Genomic DNA, 11,629 nt, shown 5'->3' with positions numbered 1-11,629 from the left:
AATATAAAGAAAACAAAAATCCTCACAACTGGACCAAGGAGCAGCATCACAATAAATGGAGAGAAGATTGAGGTTGTCAAAGAATTCACGATGCTTGGTTCTACAATCAATACCAATGGAAGCAGCAGTCAGGACATTAGAGGACGTGTAGGATTGGGAAGGTCAACCGCGAAGAAACTGTTTCAAGTGCTGAGGAGCAAGGATGTCTCCTTGTGGACTAAGGTGCACCTGACACAAGCCATGATATTTCCAATCACCTCATTTGCATGTGAGAGCTGGACAATGAATAAGTAAGACTGAAGAAGAGTTGATGCTTTTGAGTTGTGCTGGCGAAGAATGCTGAAAGTACCATGGACCGCTGAAAGAACTAACATACCTGTTCTGGAGCAAGTGCACCCAAAATGCTCCTTGGAAGCGAGAATTGCCAGACTTCGTCTCACCTATTTTGGTCATGTTGTCAGAAGGGATCATTCTCTGGAGAGGGTTGTCATGCTTGGTAAGGTGGAGAGTCGATGAAAGAGGGGAAGGTCTTAGATGACATGGATTGACATGGTGGCTGCGATGATGGGCTCAAGTATAGCAGAGATCATGGAGCTGGCGCGGGATTGGGCAGTGTTTTGTTCTGCTGTGCATGGGGTCACTATGAGTTGGAAACTACTCAATGGCACTTAACAACAACAACAACAACAACATATTACTGTGAACTTTCATGTACTTTGTCTCATTGTGCATCTGCCTAGCATGATTCTTTCCTTTTAAAGCCATATGCCAATCTTACACCCTTAGCAAAGCCTTAGTTTACATTTTCCTCAGTTTCTCTAGCTTTTCCTGTTTTCCCAGGTCACTTTGTATATGTATTAAAGTGTTTATCCCATTGTCTCTTTTTTTAAAAAATATTTTTTTATTGTGATTTGGGTTCTAATTTATAAAGCAAATTTGTTTTACTATCAACAATTCATGAATATTTGTTTTCACTGCCCAATTGTTATTGCTGTTGTTATGTGCCATCGAGTCGGCCCCAACTCATATCGACCCCTACTTGGGTTTCCCGAGGCAGTATTACTACATAAGTAGATTGCCCAACCTGCCTTAGGAGTGGCTGGTGGGTTTGAACCGCCAGCCTTTTGGTTAGCAGTCAAGTGCTTTGGGCACTACGCTACCAGAGCTCCCCACAGCCCAATTACAATCCCAAAAATAAAAAGCTCTCCTCCCATCTCTTCCCTGTGACTATCCCTTCTCTATGCCCTTCTTATCTATGTATACCTGTCTGTCCAGCTTTCCATCTATGCAAATGCTGCCCTTCTGATATCTCACAGTTGATTGATTTAAGGGGTTGTATCTCCCTGGGGCTGGCAATTCAAACATACCAGCCACTTCTGGGAAGGAAGGTTGGGCAATCTACTTCCATAGTGATATTTCCTTGGAAACCCAAGGGGGGGTCGTTATGAGTCGGGGCAGACTCGATGGCACATAACAACGACAATAACAACGACAATAACAACATCTCCCTGGGGTAGGTGTTGTGCTTGTAGGCCTTTCTGCTGTTGGGCTGAGAGCTAATCCATGGAAGTGTGTTCAGTTCTAGGCCCAAAGGATAACCTGGGACCATAGCGTTGGGGGTTCTACCAGTCTCTGTCCAGCTGGTAATTCTGGTTATTTTTGTGTTTTTGAGTTTTGTTCCACATTATTTTCCCACTCTATCCAAGATCTCCAATTTCGATCCCTTCCCGAATGGTTGGCATTGGTAAATGGGCACCGTCTAGTTCTCTTGGTCTCTGGATCATGAAGGATGAGGTCCCTGTAGTCCATCATACCCTTGGAGTAATTGTTTCCGTATGACTTTGATTTTCTTCACTCTTCTTTGCTCCAGACAAGGGGCCACCAATAGTTGCATCTTAGATGGTCACTTGAAAGCTTTTAAACCCTAATCACTACTCACCATAGTAGGATATTGAACAAGATTTTTATGTACTGTGTTGTGCCAGTTGAGCTTAATGTCCCCCGAGACCATGGCCCCGAACCTCCAGGCTTGGCGACTCACTCCCTCAAGATTCTTGGTTGTCACTGAGAAGCTACTCCAACCTTGCCCCCTGTTACTTCTGTGATGTATATATGGATATTTTTGTAGCACAAATACACATGTAAGAATATCATCAGTCAGATCTATCTATAGTCATGGGTATATTCCTGTTCATCTACCCACACCTGGCTGGTCTTGTCAACCGGTGTACGCATTTACCCATAGACTAGTGTTTGTTGTTACTGGCAGTGCAGTATGGTCTATGTAATAGTATTTGCCTCGGTTGTCTACATCTTTTGTGCATGGTTATGTGTCCCTCTTTTCCTTACCCTATTGTTACTGAGCTTATCACACATTTTGTTATATTGCCTTTCCCTTCACCTACATCAATACATGACTCTTAACTAGTCAGAAATTTTCCCTCCCCTCTGTTCTATCCCTGGTAGACAGCAAAGTAAATTCTCTTCCCTGTGTAAACCTTTCCTTAACTTTTTATAATCATGGACTCATAAAATATTTGTCTTTCTGTGATTTACTTATTTCACTCAGCATAATGTCCTCCATATTTACCCATGTTAGGAGGTGATTCATTGATTCTTCATTATTTAATGTTGCATAGATTTCCGCTGTGTGAATGTCTGTAGTTTGATTATCTGTTCATCTGTTGATGGACACTTAGGTTGTTTTCCATCTCTCTGCTATAGTGAATTGTGCTGCAGTTAACATGAGTGTGGGTATATCTATTCATGTCCTGGATCTCACCTCTTTAGAATATGTTCCTAGTGGTGGAATTTCTGGATCAAAAGTTATTTCTATTTCCAATTTTTTAAGGAAATGCCATACTATTTTCTACCATGGCTTTACCATTTAACAGTCCCACCAGCAGTGTATGAGAGTTCCAATCTCTCCATACCCTAGCCAGCATTTGTTATTTTCTGTCTCTGGGATGAGGTGATAATCTTGTTGTTTTGATTTGCATTTCTCTAATGGCTGATGATCCTAAGCATTTCCTCATGTGTTTGTTAGATGCCTGTATATATCTTCTTTGATGAAATATCTGTTCAAGTCCTTTTCCTATTTTTAAATTGGAATGTTTTCTTTTTGATTTGAGGTATTGAAGTTCTCTTTAAGTTTTAGAAATAAGTCTCTTGTAAGATATGTCATAAGCAAATATTTTTTCCCAGTCTGTAGGTTCTTTTTTTTTTTTACTCTTTTGGAGAATTCTTTCAATGCACATAAGAATTTGATGTTTAAAAGGTTCCCGTCACCTAGTTTCTCTTCTGCTGCTTGTGCATTTTGGGTTACTCTTGATAGTCTATTTATGCCATAAATTAGGGCCCCTAGGTTTGCCTCTGTTTTGTCTCTGCTATGGTTTGGGGTTTTACATTTATGGCTTCTATCCATCTCAAGTTCATTTTTATCACATTGTCTTTTAATTTGTTGCTGCTGTTTAGTCAAGAAACTATTTGAATGCTTTTCTGGATCAGGCACTGCTCTAGTTGCTGGGTAACTGTACAGCAGTGAGCACACTTTTTGGGCTTATATTTTAGTTTCTTCTCTCCTTCCCTGTTTCATTTCTTCCCTCTTTTCTTTCTTCCTAACTATGATTGGGATTCATAAGGGTACTGGGCCTTTGTTATTCACCTTTCGTCCCCAGTGTCTGACATACAGTAGGCACGCTATGGTTTGTTTTGTTTTTTAATTAATTTGACCTCATACTATTTGTGAAATTCTGTGTTGATGTCAGAGGTAGGATCACAGAAAAAAGAGGAATGTTACTTTTTCATAAGCAGCTTACAAAGAGGAGGTGAACAAAACTAACATGAAAGTATTATTTTTGAAGGAATATAGAGAATGTTGAGTGACAGTATTGCCACAATGCAGAAATCAGTTTATGTTTATCTCCTGAGGAGACAGTTTTATATTAGAACCTTGTCAAACCCAGGTTATACCTGGTGAACGTGATGCTGATAAGGGAAACGTAGTTTGAGCAAGTGTTGTTTTTGGTAGTTCGTTTGTTTGTGTTTTTTTCTGGTTTGTTTTTAACCTAAGGCAGAAGAGATCTGTGGGTGGGAGGCATGAAGTGGAAGAGAAAGAAAATAGTAATACAGCTTGATTCCCCCCGCCACCACCACCATAAGCATGACATTTCCTAGAAATCCCATTTTATCTAAAAAGTCAGGCCTGTAACTGGACTCCTCCCAGTGGCTCAACTTTCAGCCATGCAGTAGACAGGCTTATAAGGTGAACAATAACACTAGAAGGGTATACACTCTTTAGAACAAATCAACCACATATGGTCGAAAGAGCAGCTTTGCCCAGGGATAAAACTCAGAAGGGGGGAAGGGATAGGAAAGAAGGACAAATGGAAATGGGAAACACAGGGAGGAAGTGGGAAGAGAACTGTTATGTCATGGGGATTGCAATCAGTGTCACAAAACAAAATGTATATGAATTGTTGAATGGAAAACGAATTTGCTGTTAAACTTTCACCCAAACCACAGTAAAAAGTTTTTTAAAAAATCAATCAGATTGTGCAGTTTACTTCATGTGATTGGTTTATAAAATTAATGTTTTTCATTATTTACATTAGAATAAAAGTGATCCTCTAAATAGATAAATGCCACATTTAGCCTTTATCTTCTAGGAATCGTGCCACACTGACAAAATTCAAGGCAAGGAAGCATAACTGCTTCAATTTGATACTGTGGTAGAATTTCTCTGTGGCAAACTTCTTGCAATCCCCTATTTGGTGAAGTCCCTTCACCTTCTTATCTCTTGAAATGTGGCTTTTATTACCATTTTAATTTGGTACTCCAAAACCTAACCTGTTGCCATCGTGTCCATTCCAACTTACAACTAGCTTATAGGACAGAGTAGAACTGCCCCATGGGGTTTCCAAAGTTGTAAATCTTTTTTGCAAGTGGAGTGCCACATCTTTCTCCTGTGGAGCGGCTGGTGATTTCAAACTATCGACCTTTCAGGTAGCAGCTGAACATTTAACCACTGTGTCACCAGGGCTCCTTTTAAAAACACCAAGAGACATCAATTAGTGCAGAATTACGCACCTTATTTCAAGAATCACATTGTGATTCTAATTTATACTGGTGAGGGAAGAGGGAGACAGCACACAGTTCAGTAGAAATGTTTATCATTACAAAATGATGTGAGGAATTGCTGTAGGAACCAGAAGCAGTTAACAGGACATTATGCAGGTAAATTTTGTGGTTACAGTTTTTCGTGTAAAGGACTTATACAGTGTGGTTCGGCAGAGGGGAGGATGGAAAGGGTTTCTGCATAGAAAAATGGTATATGTATGAGGGTTTAGAGAAAGGGCTGTAAGTGATTGTGATGGTTATTGTTGATTGTTAAAAACTATCAGGCCTTTCTAGAACAGGGAACACAAGAGCCAATGGGAAGCACCTTCTTTTGTGGAAAGAGTGCTGGTCTGGGTGACCTTGATTTGACATCTGGCACTGCCGCTGATGTGCTGAGCGCCCTTGGAGAAGTCAGTTAACCTTCCTGGACCTAGTTTTCTTATCTTTAAATTGAGAGAGTTGAAATATGTGATCTGTAATTTACCTTCCAGCACTAGCATTCAGTGATTCTGACTTATCTGTCAAATGAGGTAGTCTGGGACTTTTTGCTTCAAGGGTTAGTTTCTGCTATAACTGCCGTTTACCTTGGAGCTTTACCCAGAGACCAACCTTAAAATCTGAGCCATTCAAATATCACTTTGCCTTGCCTCTCATCTACTTCTGCTGGTTCTTGAATACGTGCCTTTCGCTTTCTGCTGCTGTTTCCCTCATTCAGCATGTCCTTCAGAACCCTTCTTCTGAACTGTTGCTTGCACTAATGTCACCTTGCCTCCCACTCATTGCCACTAGAATTCATTTTAGACACTTCAGCTATATTAGTCTCACTGTGCCTCTTCTCTATAAAAATAAACTGTAGTGGATCTCCATTGTCATCCAAAGAAAGGCCAAACTCATTAGCTCAGTATTCAGTATCATCTATCAATCTTAGCTCACATTACTCCCCTTCACATAATCTACAAAACGTTTAGACTGAACTTAATAGCCTCTCAGTGCCTTTGCTTGTGTTATCCCCTACACCTAGTTATGCTCTGCCTATCCTCCCATTGTCAGTCAAAATTTTCCCATTTCAAGTGCCACCTTCATGAAATCTCTCGGGCTTCGCACAGCCAAAAGTAATCCTTTTTTCCTCAATTCCCATAGCACCCAGAGCACCTTTTCTGTACCTATTAGTGCTAATTACTTTGTTTTTATCTTCTGTACCATCTTATCTCTTCCAACAAAGCTCCCTGGTGCTCAGGAAGGTACTATATTATCTTACCTAGAGTTGGGTACCCAGTAAATATTTGTTGAATCAATGAATTAAACTTCAGATCCTTGTTGTTTCTGGGTGGTAGGGTTTCTTATTTTGCTAAATAACCAACCACTGATGAGAATGTAGAAAAGAACTCTGTCCATAGGAATTAATAAATTAATATAATAAGAATAAGAACCATGGTGTAGATGTGTTAAATTCCCAAAATTGTATTTTAAGTCAAGCAAAATGTTTTCAAGCTTGAGCCTGTTTTTTTTTAATTTTGGATTGCATTTCCAAACTTGGGCTTTCAAGGCTGTATAAAATATCTTCATTTTCAGTTGAACTACCCCACAATAGTTTGTAGTTTGTGCCAATTAGTAAGCTTAGCAATTTTGGTGTGTGTGTGTGTGGGGGGGGGTTGTGACGTTTTTACTGTGAGTAGTTACAAACTTAGGAGTTTTCTGTCATTTACAAGAGGCTTAGTACTTTTTATAGTTGAAGCAGACTACCCACTTTAGTACACACTATCCTATAATCCAGGAGCTCTGGTGGTGTAGTACCTAAGACATTTGAAGGCTGTCGGTTCAACCTCACCAGCCACTCCTCGGAAGGAAGGTTAGGCAGTCTACTTCCATAGTAATACCACCTCAGAAACCCAAGGAGGGGTCGCTATAAGTTGAAATTGACTCTGCGGCAGTGAGTGTGATTTTGGATCATAATTCTACTTGACAGTATACAACCACTACCACCATATAATTGTTAAGTGTAATATACTTACATTTAATGTTTTCAAAACCAATAATAAAATCTGGAGACATTAATATTTTTATGGGTTATAGATCTAGTTATAGGCTAATTAACCCATAGCAGACCCTTGGTACAAGGTTTCCATGCAGATACTAGACAACATCCTGGTGAAGAAACTGCTGGCAAACTTCTGTAGTGTACAGGTTGATGACTTAGAGTCTCTTCCATCATGTCAGACAAATTAGTTTATTTGGGGGATTTGAGAAAAGAAATAGAATCCCTTAAAATTTCCCACTGTCACTCTTTATCCTAGTAGCCTCTGTTAGCTAATCTTTGTTTAGAATACTGTGCTGAGGTGAGTTAAATCTTTGGCATTGTCTCCCTAAACTCCAAGGAAGTTAAATCCATCTCACTTAGGATTAGACCATTAACATAGGCATTACCTCACTTTTCTCCAGATGATGTAAGATTAATATCAGTTCTAGCAATCTCCTATTATCAGTCATATTTCTGTTTTTTTAAAAGGGAACACAAGATCTGATTGCATTGCCATCAAGTCAATACTAACTCATAGTTGACCCTATTAAAAGCTCTGGTGGCATAGTGCCTAAGGCATTTGACTGCTAACCAGAAGACTGGCGGTTCAAACCCACCAGCCACTCCTTGGAAGGAAGATTGGGCAATCTACTTCCGTAGTGATACTGCCTCAGAAACCCAAAGAGGGGTGGCTGTGATATGCCACATACTTGATGGCAATGTATGACAGAGTAGAACTTCCCCACAGGATTTCCAAGGCTGAAATCTTTACAGAAGCAGTTTTCTTCTCATCTTTCTCCCACAGAGTACATGTGGGTTTTAACCTCTAACCTTCCATTTAGCAGCTGAACTCTAACCACTGCACCACCATTTACATTAGTGTAGTGTCCCCAAAATAAACCATTTCTTAACCAAACCCACTGCCATCAAGTCGATTCCAAGTCATAGTAGCCCTAGGACAGAGTAGAACTACCCATAGGGTTTCTGAGCCTGTAAATATTTACGGAAGCAGACTGCTTCATCCTTCTCCTGTAGAACAGCTGACCTGGTAAGTTCAAACCACCCACCTTTTGGTTAGCAGCTGAATGCCTTAACCATGGTGCCACCACAGCTCCTCTTTATTGGTATAGTGTCCCAGAAATGAAAATTGCCACATTACTTTCTACCCGTTCAGGTTGGTTTAAATTATAGTGGTTCTTTAAAGCTTTTGCAGGTGATTTATGGTTGAAACTGCTAAATAAATAAAGAATACTTTGTAATCAATTACGTGATTGCTCCCTTATTCTCTCTTGTCATGAAAATAAAAAGCAATACAGCATATTTATATAAATTAAGCTCTCTGACAGCTATGCAGCTAGCATTGATTTATAGAAAGAGATATATATGTTTCTTGTTGTATGCAGATAATAGGAGTGGGGCTTGATAAGGAGCAATGGGATAAATACACCCCAGGAAAAACACAAAGCTGAGTTCTAGTTACTCTTCTAGAAGCAGCTTTGAGAGGAAGTGCAGGATTGAACAAGCAGTTCTGCTACACTGACCTTTAAGTTACTTGGGGCTTGAGCAGGAAGAAGAGGTGGCAGACAGATTTTATGAAATCTTTGTCTGTGTTTGATCTAATCAATCTCAATCTCTCTCAGGAGTTAGAAGCAGCTCTTCATAGAGATGACGTGGAGTTTATCAGTGACCTGATCGCCTGCCTGCTTCAGGGCTGCTATCAACGAAGAGATATCACGTGAGTAATCCTGATCTTAGTATTTCTTGCAAAGGAGACTAATTAGCCCCATCATCATGATGTTTCATGTCTCCTGTAACAAACCAGAACTGATTATTAGCCAATAAGTAACTGTATAGGCGGACTATATAAAAGTGGGTCCCCAGGCCCAGTGTCTGGCTCCTTCTGCAGTTAAATTTTTATTCTGTTAAAATCTTTGCATTTACTTCATTCTCACAAATCTATACTGTCCTTTATTCTTGGATACCACAGCTAACATGTTCAATTGTAGAATTTCTTCCTCTTACTGTGTATGTGTTTCTTCCTAGTTTTTATTTGCAGCACTGATAAAATGTTGCCTAATAAATTAAAACTAAATTTCACTACATTAGTGCCACTCATGTATCTTCTGTTGGTCACATAACCAGTAGTGTGATTCCTCTACCCATAACTGCAAAGTAAATAGCTCTCTGCACCTTTGAGATGTATAGACATTTACAGCACAATTTTATCTGTTTAGGCAACGGGGCTTCCTGACATGGCCTTTTCCTTTGTTTTGACTCTAACTTTTTTACTTGCCACATTTTTGTGCAGAACAGAACTATAGGGAAAACTTGCAAAATGCTGAGACAGATAGGTTCCCCGTCTCTTGCTTGCCCTTCCAATGCCATACGAAGATTTGAGTTGTTAGGATTTATATTTTCAGGCAGTCAAAGATGGTGTCTCAGATATTTTTGTTCTAATAAATTCACTTTCAGGTATCTGTTAGGGTTGGGAAACTTGTGAGTGAGAAAGATTGACTATACACCATTTTTTCAGGGTGGAAATCCCTATTCATCAGGGGAGAGTTATTGTGCCGGGGCTCACTCTTAATATAACAACTGTTTTTCCCTAGAATACGCAGATTTTTGCAAAACAGTGATTATAAAGAAAAATTAATTTCTCATCTTACCATCCAAACATGGCAATTCTAAGTTTGTCTTCTGCCATTTTCTTTTTGGGATGTAGACTTTAGAGTTAGTGGGTTTTAAGCAGTTGTACTCATACTGTGTATATAATTTCACACCATGATTTTGTTTTTTTTCCATTATAAAAGTGTATTTTTCTTACAACCACCTTTTAAATGCTGTTGTCAAATAATTCAATCTGGTAAATGGAGTATGTGTCTAGCTTTCAATTATTGTAAACACTCTATGATAGAATAGTGCCTAAGGCACTTGACTGCTAATCAGAAGGCTGGTGGTTCAAACCCACCAGCCACTCCTTGGAAGGAAGATGGGGCAATCTACTTCTGTAGTGATACTGCCTCAGAAACCTTTCAAGGGTTGCTATGAGTCGGGTCCAACTCAACGGCACATAACAACAACACCAACACAAACATAAATCTTTGCACACCTATTGAATTACCTTTTTAGTATAAATTTTTGGAAGTGAAATCATTTAAGTGTTTTGACACATTGCCAGGCTGCCATCACAAGACTTGTTCTGTTTTATCCTTAAACCATCAATGAGTTCATTAGGTTCTCTGTGTTCTCAAACCTTATGAACTCTAGACCTTACCTACTAGAAGCTGGACTCTAGGTCCTGGCAGGACAAATACTCCTCTAGCCCTCATGTAGTTTATAATCTTGTGCTGGGTGAGAGTGGATGTCTAACAGTGACAACAATGCTTATTCAATTAGAAATTTAAAAATCACTGTGATAAGTGTTCTGAAGTAAAAGTATAGTGTGTCAACAGAGAGTGAAACCTGGTGTGAGGAGCCTTCACATATGGTCATATGCAGACTGGTCCCTGCATATTATCAGGGCAAATAAATGAGTGAGTGAGAATGAGTGGGTAGTGAATGAATGAAGGAATGAACCCACCAAAAAACTATAGATAGGCAAGTGGTTTTCTCTCGGGGTCTGAAGCAAAAACAATTTAATGGCGTAGAGGTTACATACAAAATAGAGGGCCAAGTGTTCTGAAATAGGATTTGTTTGAGCTGCAGTCTTGATGCCTAAAAAAAGTGTTAAATTTTAATTTATTGCCAACATCTAAAAATAAGGTTTTACATTTAAAAATCCCAATTTGTAGCTTCTAGTAAACATCTGGAGCCTCAAGGTGGTCCAAACAATTAATGCTCTCAGCTGCTAACCCAAAGATTGGTGGTTCGAGTCCTCCCAGAGGAGCTCTAGGAAAAAGCCCTGGTAATCTCCTGAAAAGTCAAACCTTATGAAGCACATTTCTACTCTTGACACACACATGGGATCATGATGAGTTGGAGTCAACTTGATGGCATCTGCTTTGGTATGGCATAGAAAACATCTAATGATCTAGCACTGTACAGCATTCCTTCTGTGAGGACAACCATCAACTGGAAGGAAAATAGGGCCCATTTGCTGTGTTACTCCCGCATGCTAAGACTTAGTGTCACTCACCGTTTGTCCTTTTTTTCCTGTTCCACCTCGCCTATTTTCTGTACCTGCCTGGCTTCTAAAGACATTTGAGTTTGCAAGGAATCCAGCGTGGCTATACAGCACAATAAGAATTAGAGCCTTTGATGGGTAAGGCATTTGGCTGCTAACCAGAAGGTTGGCAGTTGAAACCCACCAATTGCTCCACAGGAGAAAGATGAGGCAATCTACTTCTGAAAAGATTCTCAGCCTTGGAAACCAAGTGGGTTGGAATTGATCAGTGGCTGTGGGTTTGATTTTAGTTTTGATTTAGGTTGGGTTAAGCATTTGTGGTATAATTCTGAGTGCAGGGAAAATTTGTGGGTTTTTTTTTTTTTTTTTTT

General features: G+C 39.6%; 1 protein-coding gene across 1 annotated transcript in view; it reads left to right on the top strand.

The window, feature by feature from the left end:
* Positions 1-11,629, top strand: part of LOC103193867 (cat eye syndrome critical region protein 2) — a 230,873-nt gene that overhangs the window by 141,306 nt on the left and 77,938 nt on the right. Inside the window, exon 2 of the mRNA XM_007937176.1 lies at positions 8,776-8,870. Coding sequence (XP_007935367.1) covers positions 8,776-8,870 — 95 coding nt within the window. The remainder of the gene's footprint in view (positions 1-8,775; positions 8,871-11,629) is intronic.

This window comes from Orycteropus afer, unplaced genomic scaffold (genome assembly GCF_000298275.1).
Source record: "Orycteropus afer afer isolate SDZICR_OR568_19922 unplaced genomic scaffold, OryAfe1.0 scaffold00040, whole genome shotgun sequence".
Taxonomy (NCBI): Eukaryota; Metazoa; Chordata; class Mammalia; order Tubulidentata; family Orycteropodidae; genus Orycteropus; species Orycteropus afer.
The sequence above is the reverse complement of the archived record's forward strand: the minus strand, read 5'-3'. Positions and strand labels throughout refer to the sequence as shown.